The 26,945-nt window shown below is 37.0% G+C and overlaps 1 protein-coding gene across 4 annotated transcripts; it reads left to right on the top strand.

Annotated features, from left to right (window-relative positions):
* Nucleotides 1–238: 238 nt before the first annotated feature.
* ROPN1 (rhophilin associated tail protein 1) lies at nt 239–26,945 on the top strand. 4 transcript variants are annotated; one of them, XM_051985441.1, is made up of 8 exons: nt 239–394; nt 1,815–1,899; nt 13,951–14,015; nt 14,953–15,079; nt 17,604–17,721; nt 21,106–21,267; nt 26,292–26,467; nt 26,746–26,945. In XM_051985441.1, exons 4-8 carry the CDS (start codon nt 14,964–14,966, stop codon nt 26,810–26,812), a joined length of 639 nt encoding a protein of 212 aa, XP_051841401.1. In that variant the 5' UTR covers nt 239–394; nt 1,815–1,899; nt 13,951–14,015; nt 14,953–14,963; the 3' UTR covers nt 26,813–26,945. The 4 variants fall into 4 exon arrangements, with proteins under 4 accessions (XP_051841401.1, XP_051841404.1, XP_051841403.1 ...); XM_051985444.1 differs by lacking the exon at nt 1,815–1,899; XM_051985443.1 differs by lacking the exon at nt 13,951–14,015.

Raw genomic sequence — 26,945 nt, 5'->3', positions numbered from 1 at the left:
ACTACTAGCCCAATGAACCCGCGAGTAGTTTCCAGTTTCCATTCCTGGGTCGCGAGTTCGAGAACATCCCCATTATATCTCTTCTCCCTGTTCCCCCTGAGCCCTGCCTGACAAGGGGGTGTTTGTGACGTTTTCTCCACAGGCCTCCACCCCTCCCCCACTGGTTGCTAAGACTGGCGAAGCCACGCGCTTGGTTGTCAAGCAAAGTAAGGGAGCAAACAAAGGGGACCCTCCCCGCCCCACCCCCATCTGCTCCGCCCTTCCCTCTAAGGTGCTGCTGCTCTCCTTCCGCCTTGGGTGCGAGGCGCCTGTCTCTCCCCTCCCCCACCCCGCCCGTGGCTTGGCGCCGGTGCCGCCAACAGCGAGACTGAGCCCGTCTGGGAGCGAGCCTCAGGTAGCAACCCGGGGAGGGATCGGGGTGGGTCTGGAAGCACCTTCCCCATCGGAGCGCTCACCCCCCCCTGGCCCAAGCTGCTGAAGGGGCTGCAAGATGGACTGGGTGGGCATGTGACCCCAGGAATGAGCTCTGGGAGAAGCTCCCCAATCCAAGGCGAATTGGTAGGGCAGAAAGTCCTACCATATAACCCAAGGGCATCCCGTTACTGTGATTTTTTTAATACGAATTTTCTATTGTTTTGACGTCTCCCGAGCTCCAGGCCCGAGTCTCCAACCACCTACAGGACATCTCCACCTGGATGTGACACCAGCACCTCAAATTCAACATAGCCCACCTTGTGGTTTCACCACTATCTTGTCATTCAGTGGGTTCCATGTTGGAAACTGGGTTACCATTGGCTCTTCTCTGTCTATCGTTTCTTATGTGGGATACTCCACTAGTGTTGTCAACTCTACTGGTTCAACTTCTTAGACAGATCCCCTCCTTTCCCTCTCTTGCCATTAACCCTACAGTATCTCATAACCACAGCAGCTGGGTGGATGGAGTGCTGGCCTTGAAGGCAGAAAGCCTCCTCTTCCTGAGTTCAGACCTAGCCTTAGACACTTGCTAGCTGAGTGACCCTGGGCAAGTCACATAACCCTGTCTGCCTCAGTTTATTCATCTGCAAAATGAGCTGGAGAAGGAGATGGCAAATTACTCCAATATCTTTGCCAAATGGGGTCCTGAAGAATCAAAATACTGAACCACAACATTTCATATCCACCTCTGAACAATTGTAATGACCTCTTAATAGGTCTTCAGACTCCACTTTCTGGGTCCTCCAACCAAGCTCTCTTTTTTGGTTATCATATCACACTGGTGTAAATCATATTGACTTTGCAGTCCACTAAAAGCCTCAGGTTTTTCCAGACAAACTGCTGTCTAGCCCCACTTCCCCTAGTCTTGTACTCAAGAAGTTGATTTTTTTAACCACTATAAAACCTAATTTGTGTCTATTAAATATTTTATTAAATTCCAATCAGTTAAGATACAATTCTGGGGAGAATAGCTAATATAGATTGACTAACACCCAACATGACAGACATCCCAGTATCTTATCCGTTAAAGGTACTAAGATTCCTTCTCTGCCACTTAGTCTCAAATTAGAGCAACTTTTAAAAAAGTTACCAGAACATTGGAAGCTTACCTGACTTGTCCCCAGGGTTACGAAGCCAAGATGTCCCGGAGATGGGACTTGAATGCGTAGGTCTTCCTACGCTCTGGTCTAGTCTGGTCTGGCTCTCCCATTCCTTTTTCTCCAAAGATTGATAAAAATGTTAAAACAGCACCGAACCAAAGATAGATCCCTGGGAAACTCCAAGACTGAGTACAATGAATGGGATTTTTCATTTATTACTATGTAATTTCATCTTGTTAGAAGCAGCTCAGAATTCTACCCTGTCAGAAATCCTTCTGGATCCTGATTCTGCCATCCAGAGTGCTAGCTACACCACCTCATTCTGGTGAGGATAATTTGATAAGTTGGTAGCCTTTGTATTTACTTTGGTCTCTTTCGACAACTCCCCCATTTCTTCCATCAGAACTGTGTCTTTGTGTTTTCAGTTTTCCATTCTTTTTTTGGTTTTATTTTTTTCAAGTTTTCATTCTTGAAAAATTTCCATCCTTCCCAGGTAAACTTTTCCTGTAGATTTTTAGTTGATGGCATCCTACCTAATCTTTCTCTAAGCCATTCTTTCCCAATCTAGGTTGCATATCAGACTATAGCTGGCTGTCCTCTATCACCACTAAGGATAAAATGGAGCAGTCACTTCTACTTTACCTCACCTTTCCACTTCAGCAGCCAATTTCTCCTTATGATTAAAAATCATGTCAAGATTAGCAAATCACCCTCATCACTTGCTCTCCATCTTTTGAAGGCTGAAATTATTATTAAGGCAAGCCAAAAAATTGTTAGGCGCTTTGTTTCGGAGGTTCAGAAATTTGAAATCCCTACGTTAGCATAACTTCCCTGCCAGGTTTATCTTCTTCGCCCCCCCTTCCATATTTCTCATTTATTTACTTCCTCTTGTCTGGGTTCACTCGAGCAATCTCCCATGACAATATCTTTTGTTTCTCCCTCTGTTGACCTTAAACTAAAATTTCTCCCCCACTCTTCCCCTACTCTGGCTCCTAGATTTCCTCACAAGCATATCTTCTTAACACATAATGCCACTCCTCTGCCCCACTCCCACCCACAGGGTGCTTTGTCTTTTCTGTTATTTTTATGTTACACTCTTCCAGAGCAATAGGTCCCATCTTACTATCTATTAATAACTTTGAGACAAATTTACCTCTTTGTTTGTAACTGGTACTTTGTGCCTTTCTGTATAGATATCTAAGGCCATAGGTTTTATTGCTAATGACCTTATTGCATTTTGTGCCCAGTGCTTTACTGAACATCTTTCTACAAAGTACTCTCTACAGCACCTAGCTTGGCACAGATATAGATATATTCAATTTTCTTGCTTTTTCTTTACAGTTTATATCCATTTTATTAGATTTTTAAGAGTAAGCAAAGACATTTTCACCATTTGTATAGTCCACTATTCCATACGTTATTAATATTCTCCATTTCTGGCAAAGAACACATCATTTCTAGATTTTATCCATTCCAACTTCAGGTACCAAGTTCATTTCTCAAAACTGCCTCTTTCTTCTAAAGTCTTTGCCTTCTCTTGATACTACGTTTGCCTCCAATATCATCAGTTTCTTGCCAAAACCTTAGAAAGACTTCCTAGATTCTGTCTGTTGATATCCATATGAAACACTGGAAATATGGGTAGTGGTCATAACATTTTTAAAAATTGGGAAGGCTTTTCAGTAACATTCTATAGTTATATTTAGGGAAGATAGATTTCCTTATTGTTTGTCAGATAACTGAGAAATCATCTCACCAAGGAAGACTGTCTTGATTGATCCTGGTAAGGACCTTCCCTTTGAACTTTAGCATGTCTTTGTATAACTCCTCTCACTCATTTATCATGTAATACTTTGTATCTTTATGCTAATAGAGCTAATCTCCATCCTAAAGATACATGAAAGAAGGAACCATGTCTTAGGTTAACTTCCTATCTCTTCTAGGACTAGGAACTTAATAAGTATTTATTAGAATAAATCAAAGAATGAAAGAATCAAACTCTCCCTATAAATGTAGCAAGTATAATAAACTCCATATTACTTTTTCACCATAGTCAACATTTATTGTCAATGTAGCTTCCTCATTTCCTCCACACTATTATGTCACTATCTTCCCTACCCTAAGGTTCTCAGTAAAACTTCATTTATATCAACCAGAGCCAAAGATAATTTTTTAAAAAGGCAAATCAGTTAAATGGTGGGTAGATATAAAATCATTCCAGAGTCAAATTTATTCGAACAAAGGTTTAAAGCGCACCTACTATGAGCAAGACACTGATTAGGAATTTAAAGATGATTATATTCCAGGAAAAGGAACTTTATTTTATGTATGCAGTTGGATGCAATTGAAGTTTTTTAAACTGAGGGAGTGATATGACCAGAGATATTCGTTGGAAAGTTTAACCTCTCAATATCATACAGAGTATACTGTGAAGTTAGGGAAAGGCTGGAGACAGAGATACTTGTAAGAATATAACAGTGAACCATCAGAAACAGAACTAGGGTTTTAATTAGGATCATGGCAGTGGAAATAGAAGTGGGGACAGATGAAAGATATTACAGAGTTAAAGGCAGTGGGACTTAACAACTGATTGTACTGTGGGAGGAGAATAAAGGAAAATGAAAAAAAGGTAACTGAAGTTTGGAGAAAGTGGAAAATGGGTTCAGTTTTGGATATTTTAAGTTTGAGGTGTCAGTGAGACATCCAAGTGGTGATAAATAGCAAAAAAGTTGAAGATGGTGGGTACTGAATCTCAGAAAAAAGTATAGAGGTTGAAAAATAATAATTTTGGAAATCATCTGAATAGTAATAAGAATAGATGGTATCAATTATGGCAAAAATGTGAAAAGATCAGCCAAGGATAATACTTCCTTAGGTTCCTATATTTAAAGGATGGCAGAAGAGAGAGGAGCCAATCATGGAGCCAGAGAATAATCAATCATTCAAAACAATAGTTTGGAAATTACTGTTCTGAATCATCCATTTCTCTAATCCCTTTCTTTAGCCTGGACTGTTTAAGGCTAGACCATTCACTCTCCTTTTGCACCCAAGAAATTTTTACATGATTGCATCTTGAATCTGAGTCGCAGTGTTTCTGGCAGCGTTCATGCATGCACAGAGTAAAGTGTGCATATTGCATGTTCAGAACCACGGTTGCTTCAAACATGGTACTGAGCAAGTGCTGCCAGAAAACCTCAGATTCATTGTGTTTAGAAATCTTTTACTGTTGCCAAATTTTTCGCAATCCCCATATTCATTTATACAACCCCATGTGGGGTCATGACCCATAATTTAAGAAGCTTTGGGCCAGACAAACTATACATCAACACATATCCAACATAGCTATTTTGCTGTCTTTCAGATATGAGGCTGCAGCTAACATTAAATATTCTCTAAACGTTGGCTGTGACTCAGTTCCTTAGGCCTAAATACATAGACACATCACTTATGTGTTTCTCCCAGAACTATAATTGGAACTTGGCCCCATGGTGCTGAAATCTAGAGGATGCGGCCTGTACTGGAAATTTTTAGGTAGTTAGCAACAACGGAACTTAGCATTCATTTATCAGGAATAGGCCAATTGACCTGTGATTTAATTTATTTGGAAGGTCAGTTTAATAATACATAATACAACTCATCCTGTGTGATACTCTTGTCCAAATCCTCCTGAAAGAATGGGGACAGGGAGCCTACCCAAATGGATCGTCTTCATTTTATCAGGAAAGACTCTAGTTGTCCATTAGTCATCACTTACCCTTCACATATGATCAGCCTAGCTTTTGTTCCTATTAGACAATTCCTTAATGCTATCTTTTACTCCTGATCCCATGTTTAATCCTTTTTTTGGTCATACAATCCATAAAATACATTAACAATAACAATTAGGTAAACTAGGAATCTACCAAACTACATAGATCTTTTCTCTTTTCTCCTCATTAAATTCCTCCTTCCCACCCCACAGTCTCCAACCGCACCAGCAACAACACCAACCTGCCTGGTCTTGCCCCAGCTGGATTCTATCCTGGTATATGCTTCCCAGGCAGAGAGACCTGGGCTTCTAGAGTTTCTGTTTATAGGAGCTAGGACTCTGCAATTTCTGTCTCCCCACCTACCATATCTCTCTTAGGCAAGCTTGCCCAAAACACCAGATGAGTTAATTGCTGATCTCTGGTATCTCCAACATCAATTTGCAAAACCTGGCGTTTTCTGTGGCACAATATTTTTACTCACACAGAGAGAGCCTCTCACCTAGGGTAAAGAAGAGTGTAAATGGAGGTCTGTTTTGTGTTTAGAACAACATACCTGTGAATCTCAGTAAATATCAGATTGCAGTGAGAAGGGACAGCGATTTAACAGACATTTGTTGATTTTGAACAACACTAATAAGCACTGTAATAAATGACTAGGGAAGGACTAGGAATCTGGAGAATTTTAAACTTGAAAAAGAACCTCCCCTGACTCCTTTTAGCTGTCTGAACTGAATGAAGGTCATCTTGCCCAGAAATAAGAAAGCTCAACTAATCTAAGGTTGTCTGTACTATGGAAATGAAACTATAAGCAACTTGAAATTATGTGGAAGAAAAAAGGAAGGTGGGAAGGCCACCTCTATACTTAGATTTACTGTGAAGGGATAGAAGGTAATAAGAATTGTAATTTTTCAACTTTGTTTTTTTTTCCTATTGCCCCTGAAATAAACTACTAAAATGTCATCCCTTTTACTTAATATCAATATATAAACCAAACCAAACCAATCCAATGTAGTCCAACAAGATCCTACTACACGCTAGAGAATGTGTTAGAAGTTGGGGAAACAAAGCTAGAACCAAATCAATCCATAAAGGAGTGAAAGGGGGAGAGGAAGAAATTTAAAAAGATAAGTATATACATGATAATTAAGGTACATTGTTTTATTTAGAATGGATCAGCTCATTTGAGGCAAACTCCTTTCTCTAAGTATATTAACTCTTTATTTGATTTTGAACAATTATGTATTTCTCTGAATTTGAATACATAGAACATTCCATTCCATTGATATAACAGCATTCCAAAGTACCAGTGGGCACCTTTTGCAAATAAGACATAATAACATTTGTAGAATGTTATGTATGTTACATCAGGGCACGAATACATACTTATGTATTTTTTTAAAAAGAACACTGAACTCAGTTTTCTTATGTTTTAAAGATAAAGAGGTGGTAAAGAAAGGTATTATAACTAGATCTTTTCCTCTTTTGTTACCCCTGTAAAATTAAAAAGCTATCTCAATGCTATACCAAAAATAGATGCCTAATTAATGCTTTCTAATGACAATGATGATCTCAATAATGCTGAAGTGATAAGATTAAAGCAGAAATAAAATAGAAAAAGAGATGTGCTTTTTAAGGGAAGTACTAGATAATATGTGTGCCCATCTAAAACTGAAGTGCTACCACTTGGCACTCGAAGAGATTAAGGTACTTTGTTAACTACTTGCTCTATAACCAGTCCTGCAATTTGAACTGGGAGCAATCCTGGGAGCCAGGCTTCTAAGAAGAGATTAAATTCATTTTCTACACATTCTTTGGCTCATTAAGCACCAATACCCTGGAGCCCCAGAGCAAATTTACTTATAGTTTGGGTTAAGCTCACATCTAGAGTTTTCCCAAAGAGGAGAGAAGTAAAAAGGTATAAACTCAAGTATACACTATATCAGATATAAGAAAAGTAATTTATTTACACACAAATAAAAAAAGAAAGAAAAGAAAGGCTAGACATAAAAGACCCATAGAGAGTATTAACAAAATAACCTGAAATATATTCAATAACTTCTTATAATTACTGTTAAGATCTGCTAGAAAGCTGACACTTAAATATCATGAGAACATAAACCAGTTTACAGGACAACTAATTAGGCATTTACATTTCATTTCAGTTCTGCATTGTCTAAACAACTCCAAGATAGTAAAATGGTCAGGCTGAGGTTGATTCTCTTGTCAAAGGCTGACATTATCTAGAATATTGGGGTAACTTGTGGGTTCTCCTTGTTACCATTGAGCTCCATTCATTAGGACTCAGCACTTCCATATGTCTTGAATTCATAAGGCTCTAAGTTTAGGTGAACATGGTTGATTCTGAAAGATATTAATTCACCTAAAATTAGGGAAGAAAACAGAAGAGACATCACTAAGTTTTTAGAGCCCCATGGAGACTGGGGCTCCTATTTTGGAAACAGGGCAAACCATCTTTTTCTCCTACCCCCTCTCAGGAATCAGCTTGCAATAGTCTTCATAGGTAGAAAGGAAGAGAGTAGCTAATCTCTTCTATACATTGATAAGTCATCAGCTCTTCAGACTCATAGACAATAAGGAGACTCTGGAAGTGAAAGCTAGCATCTGAATCTCACATGGCTAGAAATCACACATGGCTCGATTCTCACAGGATTGTCAATTAAAAGCTTGTTCCATGGCATAACACATATGGACCAATGAAATCTTACTATATTCAGATACAAATAGTACAAAATGATATATGTGAATAAGAACAATGTCCTAATTCAATCCATAGGCCTGGAAAGGTCTTCATTTCTAATTAGTGGGATTAAGGAACACTTTATGGAAGCTGTGATGTTTGAATTTAGTCTTGAAGGTTAAGTGAGATTTTAACAGATGTAGGTGGTTGAAAAATGAAAAATCTGGAGGAATGTGGAAGCAAAGGTATAGGAATGGAAAAACCCATTATATTCAAGAGAAAGTAAATTGTCTAAGTTGGTTGGTACATAGAGAATGTGAAAGATAATTGTGAGATGAAGCAAGCTGAAGCCAAATTGTAAAGAGTTTCAAATTGCAGAATAAGTTATTTGATAAATATTGGGAAATCATTGAAGGGTTTGTTAAAAATAAAAGAGATAACCAAAGCTTTGCACTAAGGAAGATAAAATCAGGCAGGAAAAGTCAGTCAACTTTAATTAGAAAGACAGTGCCAGCCTTCTGTGTTCATGTCCCTCCTTTGATACACATGTTGGCTTTGTACACACCCTATATGTCATTAACCACTAGGTGTTCTAGACAACTAAGGCTATAAATTGCAGGAAAGGTATTAATCTGTATTGGAAGGTTCATTGGAACCAATGAAATCACAGATTCAGTCAAAAAAAAAATCAGACAGAAGTGCATTGAATGGTTTAGAAGGGTTAAGAGGCTGGAGGTGGAACAATAGCTTTGGAAACTGCTGAAAATGTATACTGACAAATCTATATGCCCTATAGTTTACAAAACATCAATGCTGTGTTTTTTATAAATAACTGATTCAGTTTTGTCACTGAAGTCATCCTTACAGAGCTTTGGCAGTGCTTCTCACAGCTCCAAAGCTTATTGAAAACCCACATCCAAATAGATGTACTTTCACTAAAGTCTCATCATCTCTTTTAACAAGATTTGAAGCTGTCAGACACGTTGGTGTCCTGAGGAAAAAGTATATACTCCATAACTGGTCAATTGATTTTCCTTTACAAGGAAATCTGCTATCTATCAGCCATTAGGCCCTAATCGGAAATAGGAATTTTAATTTTGTTTTTCCTTCAGAAATATGATCCTCCTGATTTTTATAGTATTTTAGGCAAAACCTCAGAGAAAACTTGGCTTTTTCCCCTGAACTATGTAAACTAGAATATTTTGTCACCTGGTGTGAATTTGGACAATCCTGGCCCAATGCTCTCTCCATCATACCCAAGGATCACTGGGAAAATGATCTCTTTAAATACGAGATTTGTAACATTGCCAACAATTTGAACCTGAATTCTGTAGCGAAATAATTTATTCTTTTCATCACATTTTCATATACATTTATTTTATCCTTATGTAATTCTAAATAATAGGTAGAGGAGTATTACCCACATTTTTAGATGAAGAAATTATAAGATTGACATTCAGTGATTTGCCCAAAGTTCCCTAGATATTAAGGACAAAAGAGGATGCAAGATCCTAGTCAAATGTATTTCTCCATACAATGTATGTGATATATAATGGCTGCCCCATTTTATGTAGTTTTTACATCTCCTCTAGTCTCCACTCAAGACTTAATATGATGATTCACCAATGCTAGTAGTAGCAGTAATTCTGGTCTCTAAAAGGCAATGTCACAGGAGTACAAGCTCACGCTGGTACTATTCAGATGAAAAGAAAAATAATCAAATATGGTCCTGTTGACAGACTCCTCTCTGCTTAGTGTTTCAGGGTCTGCCACTGTAGAAACTGAGACACAGATAATATAACTTGTTCAAAGTAACAGGTTAGTGTCTCCACTGGGATATAAACCCAGGTCCTTTTGATTTAGAGTCCAGTGCCATTAAATGCTCTTAGATGTTAGTATTTTCTTTCCCACATCAAATTATATTGTTATTTATCTGCTTAAGTGTTGTATTACTGCCCCATCCCTTAAATAAGTGCCTTGAGGGCAAAAAATGATTTTCATTTTGTCATTATCCCTGTAACTTCTAATACCTGCAAATACATAGTCGAAACAATACATTCTTATTGAATTAAATTGAAATATCCACTGATAGAGAGCAACAGGCCATAAATCTGAGAGCTAGAGCCACATATATATTTGTGTGTGTATGTATGTATGTATATATATTCACATCCTTATACACACATATATACCTCTATATATAGAGAGAGAGAGGTAGAGGTAGAGGTCTATTCCAAATTGAACATTCTCTCATTCTACAATCCTGTACTACATTGTATGGAACAAGGCATGAAGTAATTTGGAAAGACTTCATGCAAGACATGGTGTTTGAACTCAACTTCCTCCTTTATTTTGTGAAGAAGAATTACTCTTCTTTTCTCTAAAGCCTTGAGTTGATGGCATGGAAGACAGTAATAGAAACAAAGGCAAAGTTTCTAAATAGATATGCATGTGGTAGGGTAATGAAAAAGGAAGATTACTGTTGCCTAGACTCCCAACTCTGCAGTCATTGAGGGGGCAAGATGTTTAGAGATCTAACAAATATGGCCTTAATATGTACTATTGGATTTAGTTCTTTTAATTGAATTGCACTAGGCTAGATGCTTCAGAGTTTAGGTCATTATAATCCTAGAATAGTATAATTCTTTGACTGGGGGAGGGGAGAAAGAAGATTATTGCAGTGATGCAGAAAGATGAAGAGGGTCTAGACCAATTAATGAATGTAGAAATAGAGTGAAAGAGACTATTGGTAGAGCTATGCTATTTCAAAGGAAAAGTTGATGGAATTCTGTGACTAGCTAAATATGAATAATGAAGGAAGGATAGGCTTGAGTAAAAGATGATTTCAAGGTTTATAACTGAATTATAGAAAACAATGGTGTGCTAATTTGAGATGAGGCTAAACCAGAAGGGTAAGATAATGAAGTCAATGTCATTTTGAGATATTTAAATGGAGGCATAGGACACACAAATGGAATATAAGATTTGAAGAGTTTTAAAAGAGTTGATAGTTGAAAATATATAATGGATGAGCCCTTTGAGGAAAAGAAGATGTAGGAGGGGAAAAGTGAACAAGTACTGAACCTTAAGGAAAGCTCAGAGTTATAGAGGGAGGAGGAAGAGTAAACAGCAACAGAATCTAGAATCACCATGAAAGAGCAGTTTGAGAAGTAAAAGGGAAAAGGCACGAATGTAGACTCATCGAAGCCAAGAGAATTTCATGGAGCATGGTTAACACTAAATGAATCAGAGAAGTCAAGGGGAAAGAGAGCTGAATAAAGGCCACTTGATTTAAATTACTCTTGTGTGATCTTTTAAAGTAAAGTTCCAATAGGGTGGTAGGGACGGAAGCCAGATTGCAAAAGGAATTGGTAAAAGGAGAGTATTAAGCAGGCAGGAGTGGAAGGGATTTCTGTAAGAGAGCAAGATGGATCATGCAGGAGCTAGAAAGAAGTTTGGATCAAGAGCACCAATTATATTTAATGGAAATGGCAATATCTCCTCTAAAATAAGAGGGAAGGATGGGACAAATGTAGTAAAATGGGGACAAAAGTAAATGTAGCAATACATGCCATGCAGTTCTGATCCCAGTGAAAGAAGAAGTGTCAACAACTGAGAATAAGATTAAGGAAAGGGATAGAATCAATGCTTTAGAAATAATCAGAAACAGACATTGTAAAGATTCCACTAACAAATTATGTATCTGGGAGGCAATGGGGTTAAGTGACTTGCCCAGAGTTTTCAGCCCATAAGTATCTAAGCTCAAATTTGAACCCAGGCCCTCCTGACTCTAGGGTCAGTGCTCTATCCAACGGCAAATATAAAAGGATTGCTAGGCAATTGGCATGGGTCTCTTTGAAGTGTTTCAAAATATCTAGTAGGGGAAATTCTAAACAGTTTTGTAGTGCAGGAGAAGAAAATAAAAACAGTGGGAAAGAGCCACAACTGGAGAATGGCATGGAAGCCAAGTGTTTATAAACAAGCAAACAGAAACACACTATTTAGGGAAAAAAAAATAAATAATGGGAAAAAATTTTAATTAACACAATTTAGCACCTTTCATACTAATATTTATCAAATAAAGGTTTAGAGTAACCCCTTTTTTCTGCTTGAAAAAGATTCTTAAGTACTTAATTTTTTCTTAATTTTAAAAGCAAAAAAACCCTTTCCAGGGAACTGCATAGCTTTATAACTTCACCATATTTCAGAGACCTTTTCAGGCTTTATAAATGATAAAGTGTTATATAAATCTAAATTAGTGTTATTTCTTGTGCAAGCCAGCAGCAAAAACTAGTCCATCAAGTGAGACTTATGTGAACTAATCAAAAGACATCGGTTAGTTTGCCTTTTCTAAGGCTTCCTCTTCTCTAAGAGTTCCTTCTAGGCTTAGACTTCTTTTCTTATCAAACTCAGTTCTTGTTTCCTCCAGAATGAGGAAAATTACTTAGCACCAGGATGCCACTATGTATTCTGTTGCAAACTCCATGGTTGCTCCTTTTTTTCCCAATCAAAATAAGTTTTCAGCTGCTTTTTCTAGCTTGCTTCAAGCCTTCCTCTTCCCTTCTGATCAATACTTTCACTGTGTCTAATGTGAACTGAAATTTGAATTTAATTATTCCCTTAGCAACCAGTACTTTAACAGCCTCCTTTCTGATACAGAGTGCTTTGGAGTTACATAATTTCAGTTTATAGCAGAAACTCTTTTCTCAAAGGGCCAGTTTCCAGAACAAGCTTTTAAAAAACATCATTTAAACAGAATTTAACAAGGCTTTTTTGGGTGGACTTCTTTTTTAAAACAGTGATAAAGTGTTTTCACCACAGGGAGACAAAGCCCTTATGTGAAACTTTAGTAAACAGAACAAGATGGAATCTAATTAAGGGCCAAAATCTGTGGTACAAAATAGGTGTTATAAGATGTCAGAAAAAGAAGGGATGAGTTGTGTGAGGTTTTCATGAATGCAGTAGTTCCTTAAAGAAAGATTAGAAATTATAGAGGTGCAAAGGAATGGGGAAGACATTCTTGGAAGGAGGAACAGCAATATGAACAAAAGCAAGGAAAGAAAGGGAAATGGAACAAAATATAATATGTTCAGTGGGCTGACTACATAAGAAAAGAGGGTATATCTTGCCTACCAAATAAGAAATTAATTCGGATAGGTCATATTAGGAAGGGTCTTGAAAGTCAAGTAGAAGAGTTTTGAATTGATATTTAATTAACCTTTCCTGAACATAATAGCAAAAAGAACCACTAGCGGTTTTTGAATAGAACAAGGACATGATAGAAACAGTTTTAGGAGAATTAATCTGATCCATGTATAAGTTAGGATGCTAAATTTAAAAGAAAATGAGGGGAGATAGAGAAACCAACTGGGGAGTGAAGTGGGAGTCAGAAAGCAGTATACCAAGTAGAAATTCAGATTTGAAGTCATGAGGACCAAGGAACCTATACAAAGGAGATATGAATGTAACTTGAAAGAAAGGGAGCAGTCTCATCAGTTTTGAAGAAGGAATATGAAAGATTTTGTGATGGATTTGTTAGAAGAAAACAAACATTTAAAAGATTTAAAGTATGTTTGGAAGAAGTATATCTTTAACCTTTACTGAATTACTGTTATCTAGGAGAAGAGGAAAAGGGGTGTAGGAAGACAAAAAAAAAATTGGAATGCAAGGTTTTGCAAGGGTGAATGTTGGAAACTATCTTTGCATGTATCTTGAAAAAGAAAAAGTTACTATTATAAAATTTTTTTAAAAAATTTTTAAGTGACTGAGAAGCAATTGCAATTGACAGAAATGAGAAATTTAAGATGGAAAATTCATTTGTGGAGTTGCACATCCAAATATAAATAAAGCACTGAAATTTAGATTAAAATTCAACTAATTATTGCAAGGGATCTTAGAGGTCATTTGGTACAATTCTCTCGTTTTACAGGTAAGCAAACTGAAAGGAAGCCAGAGAAGTGAAGTCACACCAGTAGAGCCCAGATTCTAACGCAGGTCCTCTGACTACTAATCTATTGTTCTCTCCATAATGCTGTATTAGCTCCCCAGTTATCTTGGAGGTTCTAAGATAATGGGACTAGAGCCAGAGTAAGAGTCAGGATTGGGGATGAGGGTGGGATGGGAAAGCACTGTACATAGGGATCAGGAAGTCTAGGTTCTGGGATTGACTCTACGGCTAACTTGCTAAGTGATCTTAGTAAAGTCACTTACTACTCAGAGTCTCAGTTTAAGCAATGTGAAACAAAGAAGCTAGATAAGAGAAGATCTCTTAATTATTATTGAGGTCTTTACATTATCCTTTGTTCATATGCCTTCTTTCTTGCACTACTTTATGAAATGTATGACCCCAGGCCTATTTGGACATGCCTCAGAAGTGTGCACTATAGAACACCCTTACAAGGGGCTGATCATTTACATGAGTTTCTATGAGACTTTAGAATAGAAAGAAATTAAATGATTATGCAAAATAACTGCAATACTTATACCACCCCCAAACAAGATACTTGCAGCCAATGTGAGAAGCGACAAGGAACTTCTGTTTGCTGGTTAACTAGAAATGAAGTTGCCACCATAAAAAATTAATAATCAATTAGTAGAGCACTATTGGAAACATCTTCTGTGTGCTAAATTTGTATGTTAATTGAAAGTTTTCTTTGTTGGAATTTATCCCCGAACTCAGCACAAACTATTGCTGTTTTTTTCCTGTCAAATGCTATATTTTCTCTGTGCTCCCAGAGCCTAGTACAGGTATAGTCACTTGGTTAATGTGGGTTAAATAAATGAGACTTTCCAGTGTCTGTGGGCAACTTCTCCTAAACTCAGAAAAAGTGTTTTTTTAGAAAGTACTAATCACCTTTCTAGCCATACCAAATGGATTTTAAAAGTTGATTCAATATATTCCATTGATCATTTGTTTGTTTCTCTCTAATAGGTCAAGTAATCATGCCTCAAACAGACAAGCAAATATGCATCCCCCCGGAGCTTCCAGAATTGCTGAAGCAGTTTACCAAAGCTGCCATCCGGACCCAGCCTTCGGATCTAATCCAATGGGCTGCCGAGTAGGTTTCTTTTTCTCCAAGACACCCTATCCTATCAGTCATCCATTATATCAGGTTCTAAAACTGGAGGTGGTAGAAAACTTCTGCAAAGGTGGGATGGGCTTCAGGAAATCCCTGGATTTAGGGAGTTGAGCTCCATTCATTACCAGTCTTTGTGGCTTTTGTCTTTGTACCTTTAAAAATGATAGAAGGCAGTTATCAAGTTGGGTAGAGTGTGGGGCACCCTCTGAAGCCAGATGGGCATGTCTCCTAGTTGCCAGGCTATGAAGCACAGCACAAAGTCTCAACCTACTACTGGCGTTCCCAAGGAAGGGTTCAAGTTACTTCAAGTTTCTGTCTGTTCTTGAAGAGGAAAGGGGGGGAATAACTGGAGGATAGAAATGACTCTTCAGTTTCATAGCAGTCAGTGTTAAGAATCCTTCATTTTAAAAGGCATTTCTTTTCTTCCTGTTTTTTTTTTTTGGGGGGGGGTTGCTGAGGCAATTAGGGTTAAGTAACTTGCCCAGGATCACACAGCTAGGAAGTGTTAAGTGTCTGAGGCTGGATCTAAACTCAGGTCCTCCTGACTTCAGAGTTGGTGCTCTATCCATTGTGCCATCTAGCTGCTCCAAAGCTTTCATTTTCACCATGAACTCAATGGAGTTTTTTTTTTTTTTTTTTTGCTTTGTTCAGCAATATTTAGCAGCCATACACCTGGAAAGAGTAGTTGGGAAGAATGTATTCATCACTCTGAGTATCAGTGGGAAATAAGAAAATTGATTGTGGGAGAAGCAAAGAATAGTCCAGTATATATTTCTCTTACCTATTCTCTTTACTTCAGCCACAATTCATACTTATGTCTATCATTAAGAAGGGGGTAAGAGAGGAGAAATATTTTTGTTTTTCTTTGGGTTTTTTTGTTATTATTCATTTTGATATTTCTTTTTCATGATTTGTCATGATGGGTTATAGATAATCTATAAATCCTATGATTCTATGAACACATACTTCTCTTCAAGGAGAGATAGCAGACCAAATAACTTCTCATACACAATAGCTATTGTGGAAATAACTTCATAAATCAACTATGAAATAATTGCTTCTTGGGATGAAGTGTGAGGCTGAGTCTCATAATAAGTGTTTTGTCTATATTAGGAGGATTTTATTTATTGGAATATTTTGATTTGGTTTGGTGCCTAATGAGGATGATTTTATTGTGTTTCATTGTTGGGAGAGAAGTATGAGAGAAAATTATGGAAAGAAAGGTCCAGAGGCTATAGATGTATCTTTGTAAGGGATCTAGAGGGACTAACAGGTGCTGTGGGAATTGGATAGGTAAGTGGAGGTTGACTCTAGGTCTAGGCATGGGTGATATGCTTGGAGTAGGAGGAGCTGGATAGTGCTATTAGAAAAATGGTTTTGTAAAGGTATCTGTGAGATAGAGGGTATTTAATACAGGCATTACAGAATCTTTGGACTATTTCCCCCAAAGTGCTTCAAGTTTCCTGGATTGGCATCAGCTTTTACAAATAATACAGAAATTAGCCAGTATTATTTCCTCAAGAGGCTTGATTTTGTCAGTAAGAAATATTGTCATTTCCCCAACCTAAACGATATATTACATTGAGGCTGGAACAAATTTTTCTGGCATAATCAGATAATATTTGTTATGTACTGGGTAGCTTTAAATTCTATTTTATTTTGCCTATGATGCTATTCTATAATAAAATAAATTGCATTTCTTCTATTGTCCTTGACATTTACAGCAGAAATGGTTCCTCTGTTGTAGCCAGGTTTATTTGGTACTATATCATATATTTTAGCTCCTTGAGATTTCCCTGGAAATCAATGTGCAGTTTAAATATGACAAAAGAGAATGGAAATTTATTAACATGTAAAAAGCAATTAATTTTGACTCATATAGCTAGGTTATTTAGAAGATATGGAAACATAAAATAATTGCAAAAACATTTACATTTACATTATTCCCAATGTACTTATACCACACACACAGGTGGAGGAAGGGGGACTTTCCTAAATGGAGCAATGTCCCTAGATGTCCTCAGGAAATATCCTTGCCCCCTGTATCAATCTTGTTTCAATGCTAATAAAAGTGTCTTCATTCTGGGACTTTATTCTGTCCTTACTTGGTCCTCAAGAGGAGTAGTTTGTCTTTTCCTCTGTAGTATACTTATCACAGAGAGGCAAAGGTAATAAAAATAAAATAGAAGAGCAGAAGTTTTGAACCACTGATTAACCAATAAGAAAACTTTCGTCAGGGAAAATTCCCTTCTAAATAACAAAAATAAGTTCTAAGGAAAGTCTGTAGGGATGGCTGAAATCACATCCATATGAACCAGTGAGTTCTAAACAAACTGGATCTGTCCCTCAGCCCAGAGAATCGGCCAATCTTTGAATATATTAAAGGAAAGGGGAGGGTTGGGGGGTGTAAAGCCTTTCCCCCTTTTTCTTCAACAAGTTTCCAAAGTAACTATTGGTTGCTGAAATAAAGAACATTTGTCTTTTTTTTCTTTTTTCACTTTAGCTATTTTGGGGCCATGTCCCGTGGAGAGATTCCTCCAGTGAGAGAGCGATCTGAGCGAATCCCACTGTCTAATTGGGCTGAACTCACACCTGAACTCCTAAAGATCCTGCATTCTCGGGTAAGAGGTCCCTGATGAAGTAGGCAGGAAAATATATAGACTGTTTAAAAGCTATGTGGGGCCAAACAGCCGGACCAATTAATCACAATTCTAAAATACGTGACGATGAACTATGACTAAATCTTGCTTTGAGAAATGATAATGTTAAAAACAGAAATAATGGCATAGCAGGACTAAGGTCCTGCTTCAAGCTATTGGTGCTCATGAACAAGGTGAATGCAGACTGGGCACTTTTCTATGATGTAAATCATTAAGTTAGTTTGCCCAAAATCTAATGCAATTAAAATTTCCTTCCTCCATATGCTCCCTTCTCCTTACTTCCCATCCTCCAACATAAATAAATAAATAGATAGATAAAATTTAAAAAGGTACAAAATATATCCATCTTACTCCCTGGGTCTCTGAGTGTACACATTGTAAAGATAAACTTCTGAGGAAATCTAGGAAGCAAATTGGGAGGGCATGGTGAAAATCAATTGAGTGAAGACAATGGAGCAAAAACCTAAGAAATATTTGTCATTAGAATGTTCTACAAACCACCTGGGCAGAAAAAAGAAATAAATGAGTTTGGGAAACAGATCATAAGCTTGGCACTGAGAAATGATATAATAGTTTAGAAGGGGAGTGTTTTCTAATTATCTAGATATCATCTGAGGCTCTTTCTTCCCCAAAGTAAAGTAGCTAATAATTTCTTGATTTGCCATAATAATCATTTCACTGTTCAAAGGTAGAGGAACAAATGAAGGAAAATCATATTCCAAATCCTAGTTTCACCAAGGAGCAACTGATGGGGGAAAATAATACTTCATCTTAAAATTCTCTTGATAGAGAAGAAAGCTAGGTATAGTCTGACAGGAATCCTAGTTTAAAGAGAAATTTCAAAAAGTTCAGAGCAGAAACTAAAACTCGAAAGGGGAGGAAGTCAGCTCAGGAAAATGATTATATCCTTATCAAATATGCAAATGACACAAAACTAGAAGGAATAGCTAACCAACTGGATGTGAGGAAGGATTTGAAAAAATCTCAACAGGCTAGAATACAGCGCTAAATCTAAAAATGATGAGATTTAATGAGGATAAAATCTTATACCCTAAGTTCAGAAAATCTACTCCACAAGTAAAAGATGTGGGAGATCATAGCCAGACAGCAGTCCTTACAAAAAGAGATCTGGGCATTTTAGCAAATAATAATCTCTGTATGTATCTACAAAGTGATAAGGTAGATAAGAAAAGTTTATAAGATCTCTGGCTGACTAAGGGAGGTAATGTTTGTCTCTAAGGCCTCAATAATGATAATCTTGCTTTACTTTGTCATGGGCAGCCCTCATCTGAAGTAGCATGTTGAGTCCTGGATACCATATTTTAGAAAAGACATTGATAAAGACATTTGGGCATTAAATATCCATAGGATGAAATAAAGTCAAAAAGCATTTCTTTGAGTCTTACTATGTGCCAGACACTTAAAATTTAAAAAAAACAAAAACAAAAACAAAAACTCTCCCAGACCTTAAGGAGCTTATAATCTATAGCAGAGAAAATATGCAAACATCTATATACAAACAAGATAATTGTAGAGGGAAGGCACTAGCATTAAGGGGAGCTAGGTGTAAGGCTTCTTGTAGAAGAAGGGCTTTGCACTAGACTTAAAGAAGTTAGGGAAACCAGAAAGTGAAAATGAGGAGGGGAAAAATTCTAGGCTTGGAGGATACTAGGTAAAAATGCAAAGAGTGATGAGATGAAATTTCTTATCAGAGGAACAGAGAGGAGACTAGTCAATGGATCGAAAATAACATTAAAGGGCGTGAAATGAAAAGGAATAAAAGTAGGAAAAAGCTGTTATGAAGGGTTTTAAAAGCCAAATAGGATTTTATATTTGATCCCAGAAATAGCAGATAGTCACTAGAGCAGTGGTTCTCAAAGTATGGTGCAGTGAATCCTGGAGGAGGGTCTCTGAAATCCTTTCAGCGGGTCTATAAATTCAAAATTAGTTTTTTTCTAATATGATAAATATCTATTATGTAACCCATATAAAGAAAAACTCTTTGGACAGATTCTCAATAGTTGTTAATACCGTAAATATACTGAGAAAAAGAGTTTGAGAACCACTGCACTAGAGTTTTGGAAAATCACTTTGATAGTTGAGGAAAGAAGACAAACTCAAGTAGGGAAAGAGTTGAGGCAGGAAAGCCAACCAGCAGACTTTGCAGTAATCCAGTATCAGAGTGGTAGGAGTGTTAGAGGAGAGAAGGGAGCATATATTATACAAGAGATGTTGTGAAGACATTTGTTTAACAATCTGTTAGTAGATTGGATATGGAAGATGATGAGAAGGATGACTGTGACTCAAAGATAAGGATATGGATAAGGAGAATGGCTAGTGCCCTGAATAGTAACTGAAGCTCAAAAGAGGGGAGGGTTTGGGGAGAAAGAGAATGAGCATTGTTTTGGATGTTTAGGATGTCTTTGGGACACTGAATTTGAGCTATCTAATAGATAGATGGAGATGCGAAACCGGAAATAGGAAGAGCAGTTAAGGCTAGAGAAACAGATAATAGCAGAATTCATGGAGGTCAATAAAATCACCAAGCAAAACACCATAAAGGAAAAGAGAAGAGGGCTTTGGACAGAACCTTAGGGGGGACATCTACAGTTAGTGTGTATGACCTGGATGAAGATCTAGCAAAGGAAACTAAATTGGTTTTCTTCATTTTTGAAGAGGACCAAAATGACATCACTATGTTGGGGTCAAGGTACAGTGTGTCCAACTGTAGTTGTTCAGATCAATATAAGCTTAGAAGGCTCTGCTACAGACTGGGTACAAATAGTCCATATGTTCATTTGGCATTGAGCACAATGAATCTATCAGAGGAAATTGAATAGGGATCAGACAGGAAAAGAATCAGGAAAGAATGGTGTCATAAGAACCTAGATGGAAGAGAAATATACCATCTCAAGGAGTTTTATCTACAAATGGGAGGAGAGAAATGAAATGATAGCTAGCAGTGCTACACAGATCAAGGGAAAGGTTTTTTGATAAAGAAGACATAGGTTTATTTGTAGGCATCAGGGAAAGAGCCAGTATTCGGGAGAAATTAAAGATTAATAAAAGGGGTGGGAATGATCAACTGCAATGGATAAAATGAAATTAAACCATTTGTATATAACAGAAGAGTTTGCCTTGCCAAGAAGAAGGGCCACATCTTTGAGGGATAAGAGGGTAAAAGAGGAGATGGTGGGATATACAAAGATTCAGACTACCATCCCTGCATTTCCAAATTAACCAAAGTTAGGAAAACAGTTGGGGAGATGGCACAGATTCCCAGACCAATGGATCTTAGACTTGGGAACCTGCCTCATTCTCTGTATGTGGTGATGTTTTCCACAGGTGGCCGGAAGGCTGATCATACATGCCGATGAACTGGCCCAGATGTGGAAGGTGCTGAGTCTCCCAACAGATCTATTTAACAGTGTGATGAATGTAGGTCGCTTCACTGAAGAGATTGAATGGCTCAAGTTTTTAGCTCTGGCTTGCAGTTCTCTTGGAGTTGTAAGTTACCTTTAGCTTTTTATTTTTTGTGGGGAAGGGCGAAGGGATTTCTCTGGGTATTGCCAAGAAGGTGTGGAGAAGTAGGGAAGGGAGAGGAGAGAAAAGGAAGCCAAAAGAGACTTAATAGTCTCTGTAATGTTTATACTGTCAGTTCTCCATTTTCCAACCAGGACCTGCTGCTGAAATCTGATTTATCTAGGTTCTCTGACTTCTATTTCTAACTTGTTTCTGTGCTCAGCAACCAGAAAGAGAGGAGAGGCCATCATTATGGAAATTTAAAGTGGTCAACCAAGATTCAACATGTCCGTTAAATGGTACCTTAAACCCAAGCATAGGTCCAGTGGGATATACATATGTGACACACAAAGTTGGACTTAGAGTCCGGAAGACCTGGATTCAAATCTTGCTTTGGATATTTAATAGCTGTGTAACCTATGCAAATCACAATCACTCTGTGCCTCAATTTATTCAGGTGAAATGTAGGAATTTATTTTGATGACCTCTGTAGTCCTTTCCAACTCTAAATCCATGAATTATCATGTTCCCATGCCATGGAATGAATGGATTTTTTTTTAAGTATTTGAGTGTTTACCCTGTTCTAGGCTTCTCAATGCCTCTGGTGCCACATTATCTCAACAATCCATCATTTATCAGTAATATTATAGGAATAAAAATGGTGGGTCCAGTGGCATAATTAGTTTATAAAATCATCCTATGCTTGCAACAGGTTCTTGTAACAGATATCAGATTGCCAAGAGGTTCTTTGGGAGGGTGTAATAGACCATTAAGCACACCAGTGGGGAGAAGAGGTAGTAAAAATAATTTCAGTGTAGTTCCAAGTGGAAAATACCCTGAAAAAGCAAATTTATTTGCTATTGAAGGAATCAGTCATAAGCTCCTTGTTTCAAGATGTCTAATTGAACTTTCTGTAACTCAAAATAATAATATTAACTGTGGCAAATATTATCCTTTCCATATTCACTCTTTCATTCAAAGATAAGTTGCATTTCTTGTCCCATCCCCAAAGAGAAAATTTTTTTATTATTTTTTAATTTTCTCAGACCTTCAGGATTTGAAAGCTATCTCCCAGGAAGTATAGACGTCTTATGTTTTCCATTATATGTTACCCCATTCTTATCTTTTCCTTGCCTGGTATATCCTTTCCACCCCCTTTTTTTCTTTTCTCCTTTTAAGATCATAAAAACATAATAAAAATCACTCCAAGATCCTCTATCTTATTTAATTCCCTCTATAACCCCTGCTTATATCATGGTTCTTTGGTTCTTGGAGGATGCCTGTATCATTCCCCTACCCCTATTATAATGAAAACATTTTATCCTTTTTATTTTTCCAAATGCAAACTTGAATATCTTTTTATGTTATTCGTGGCTCCTATGTTTGTATTTCAAAATTTCTATGCAGCTCTAATCATTTCATGAAAAGTGTGTCTCTTCCACCCTTTACCTTACCCCTACCAACATCCCTCACCCCTTATGTAAAACTATTTTGTTTTGCTGAATAAGTTAAGTTATTCTTGGTTGTAAGCCTCTATCTTTTCCTTTGGGAATAGTGTTTCATGTTCATCACTCCTTTTGTTAGCAGCTGGTAACTTTTGTATGATCCTGACTAAAACTTTTTCTTTCTAGCAGCTTACAATAAATTGGGTTTTTGATTTTTGGTTATGACATTCCTAGGAGTTTTCATTTTGAGGTTTTGTTCAAGAGGCAGTTAAGTATGATATAGTTGGATGTTGGACTTTTAAGTCAGAAGAACTTGATTTTAATTAAGAATTCACTTATTAGCTGTATAACTTAGTCTCTGCCTATTTCCTTATTTGTAAAATGGAGATAATAATAGAACTTGCCTCTCAGAGTTGTCATCCTGATCTTGCCATTGGATCCAAATGGTTCTGAAGAAGAGCATTGAGATTGGTGATTTTGCACAACCCTGCTTCACTTAAATCCATCTCACTTAAAAATCATGACATCCTTTCTTGATGTCATGGTTCTCTTCAAGAACGAAGGATAAACAACAATCTGTGAGTAGCAGTAATAGTTCCAGTTGGGCAATGAAGCTTCTTGCTTTCTCTCTTCTTCCCATCCTCCTTCTAGTCCTCCCTCCTTCTTATCATATAGGGAATCATACTCTTACCTACAGATGTTCTGCCCAAAGGAATTTAAATTTTGTTTACAGAAACATCACAAGATATTTTGGGGTTGTCAGCTAGATTTCTTTCTTAAGGACTATGCCTTAAACCTAACTCACTCTGGCCCTCTTTGACTGGCTAACAAAAGATCCCAAGCCAAGCCTCACTCATTGTTAGGGTTTCAATGATTCAGGGTGAATGTGAATAGCAATTGTTTCTGTTTTGTTCAGAAACTGAGGGTCCTCCTCTCCCAGATTAATTTTTTTATTTTGTTTTGTTTTTGACTAGATAAAAAGAGCCATTTTTTGCTTCATTTCATAGTCTTAATCACTGGTCATTGCTTCAGACAAACTGAGACCTTTTAAAGATCATAGCTTTAAAAGACCAAGATCTCCCACTGCATCTGGCACCATTGCCAGTGGTTTCTAACTAACCTATTTCTTGCCACTGGACTTAAATGACTGAAGGAGAGAGTGAGGCTGGTGACTTTGCACACTCTCACCTCACTTAAACTCTACTCACTTGCCAAATCATGATATCATTTGGCTTCAGACTAGCTCTTTACCTTTTGTTTGTTTGTTCAGTTATTCTTCCTCAACTCCAAACTAGTCTGTTAAATTTTCTTTAAGAAAAAATGTTTAATTCTTATATGACAACCTTTCATTCAAACTGCTGGCAAAATCATTCATTTTCTATTTGGCTTTCTTTCCTCCCCCAGTCACACAAGTTGGCACAGCATCTCATAGGCTAGCATTTAAATTTAAAGCCTATATTTATTAATTAATAAATAAGTAATGAAGAAACAACTGGTTTCTATATGTTTTCACCTAAATTACTACATAGTATGCCTAATAGAATAGGTTGCATCCTAGTTTTCAACATTATTTATATGTGTTATCCCTGTAGAAATAACCCTTCCCCTTCAGTTTTGTCATAGCCAAGTTTCTTTTACAATATGTTGATACAGTGCTATTACAAAATAATATTTATAAAGCACTTGACATCGATGCTTGGCTCAGAGTAGGCACTTAAATGCTTATTCTCTTCCCCTGTATCTCTTCACAGTATCTTCCTTTGAGCTAAACTAAAATAGAAAGAAATAAGAATGCATTGTAATGAAAAGTCAAGGAAAGGTTCATCCTAGCCCTTCCCTTGGGTAAAAAGGATGCTATGATTTAGTGATTGTTGTCCTTCATTCTCATAGAGGACCATTACTGTTAAAATCAAGATACAGTGTGTATGATTGTGGCTGATCAGACCAATAGAGCTCAGAACCTGAGCACAGGTTAGACACAGGTTAGACACAAAGTCCATAGAAATATTTGGGGTGAATTTTCTAAATCTGAGCATTTTTGTATTTCTTTTCAGCTACTTTGATTCTGCTTTACTCATGGAGCACACACAGTACCTTCTCTGCTAAGGGCACCGTGCTGTGCCATTGTCTCCCATATGTAGCACAACCAATTCTTAAATTCTTGACTGTTTGAAGTGTCCTTATTTTGCTTTTTCTGACCCACCACATGAGTACTTGACACCATGATAGATCAGTGAATTCTGTATCAATGTAGATATCCTATCAGGGTAGGTGGCAAGCCCGTGATTGCCTTCTTATTCTCTTGATTCCTGTCAACATCATAAATTCTACAGTTCTGCCCAATGTGTTGGAATTCATCTTCTGAACCTTAAAATTTCGTCTATACCAGTGAACACTCTATAACAATCTGCTAGTCTTCTCTTACACTATATGACATAACCACTTTTTCTAGTCACACATTGCCTTGTGTGTATTGTCTTTTATACCACCACTTGTATAAAAATCACTCATTGATAATGTGCTGCAGCCTAATTAAAACAAGCACGACTCTTCATTTTCCTTTAGATCACCCCCAACTTCAAGACTTCTGAAATTTGCATAATTAGCTCTGTAGCATAATCAAAAGATTACTGTGTTGGGTTTTTTTTTTAAGTACTTTTTGTGTGAGGGACAACCTTGGGATCAATGAAAACACCATGTGACTTTCCTGATGCTATCTAACCAGCTCTTTCCCTCTCCTATTCAATTTTGATACCAACTCACTGTAATGCTTGTCCAAGCCTGAAGTACTAATGTACTAATGGACTATTTCATTGGGCTGCCTCTTCAACTACATGTGATTGAATCTTGGTAATAAAAGATGAATCACTTTTTTTATATATAACTGGCACACTAATGATATATAATCTAGTGACATCACCTAATAAAAAAACTAATACAAATACAAAATATTTGAAAATTTTATTTTGATATAACTGATTTTCTTTGTGATCCCCTATACATCCTACAGGTTTCACCAAACTGTCAAAGGATCCATGATACAAAAAAAGTTAAGAAATTCCATTCAGCATTGTATATAGTAATAGCAATACTGTGTGATGATTAACTCTGAAAGACTTAGCTCTTCTCAGAAACCCAGTGATCTAAGACAACTCCAAAATACTCATGATGGAAAATGTTATCCAAATCCAGAGAAAGAACTACAATCTGATTACAGATTGAAACATATTATTTTCATTTTTTTTGTTTTTGTTTTGCCCTTTTGTTATGATTTTTCTTTAACAAACATTGACTAACTGTGAAAATGTTTAATATAATTGCATATTGCCACTTTGGGGAGAGGGGAAGAGAGAAAAAGTGGAAATTGAAATCTTAAAAGAAAATGTCAAAAACTAATTGGAAAAAATAAAATACCATTAAGTGGGAGGAAAAAGAAATTATGTTTAAAAATGTTATATAGTCCTGTCTACCATTTGATAGGTGGTGCTATTTGTTATCACCTTTCTCATGCCTTAAGTTGGCCTCAAAGATCTAACCGTCTATTTTTATTTTCTTTTTTAATAGACCATAGCCAAAACCCTCAAGATTGTATGTGAAGTTTTATCATCTGAACATGATGGCGGACCTCCCCGAATCCCTTTTAGCACTTTTCAGTTTCTTTACACATATATTGCTGAAGTAGATGGGGAGATTTCAGCGTCCCACGTCAGTAGAATGCTGAACTACATTGAACAGGAAGTGTAAGTAAATTTTCTTTAGCTAAGTAAGGGAAAAATGTAGCAGAACTTTGATTCATAATAGAATACAGTATATTACAGAGTTGCTATAAAAATAGGGGATATTATGGAGAATTAAAGAAATAGGAAGAAAAGGATATGGCTAAGGAAAAAAGAATGTGGGGGGGAATAAAAGGTTTAGAGGATTAAAAATAAGACTTAAGAGAGGAATCATGTTGAAATGATTAATATATTTCTTGATAAAATGAATTAACTAAAATATATATTTTTGGCCCAAACAGAATTGGTCCCGATGGTTTAATCAAGGTGAATGACTTTACCCAAAATCCCAGGGTACGGCTGGAATAAAAATGCATTCCAGCAATTTTAAAGGAAGGAAGATACAGAGATAATTGTGCTTCAGAATGACTGCACCCCATACAACATCCAATGTCAATTTTCTTGTACAACTGGTACACTAATAAACAATTAGGCAAACATA

This window comes from Antechinus flavipes, chromosome 3 (genome assembly GCF_016432865.1).
Source record: "Antechinus flavipes isolate AdamAnt ecotype Samford, QLD, Australia chromosome 3, AdamAnt_v2, whole genome shotgun sequence".
Classification (NCBI taxonomy): Eukaryota; Metazoa; Chordata; class Mammalia; order Dasyuromorphia; family Dasyuridae; genus Antechinus; species Antechinus flavipes.
Note: the sequence above shows the minus strand (reverse complement) of the source record. Positions and strands in the feature narration are given on the sequence as shown.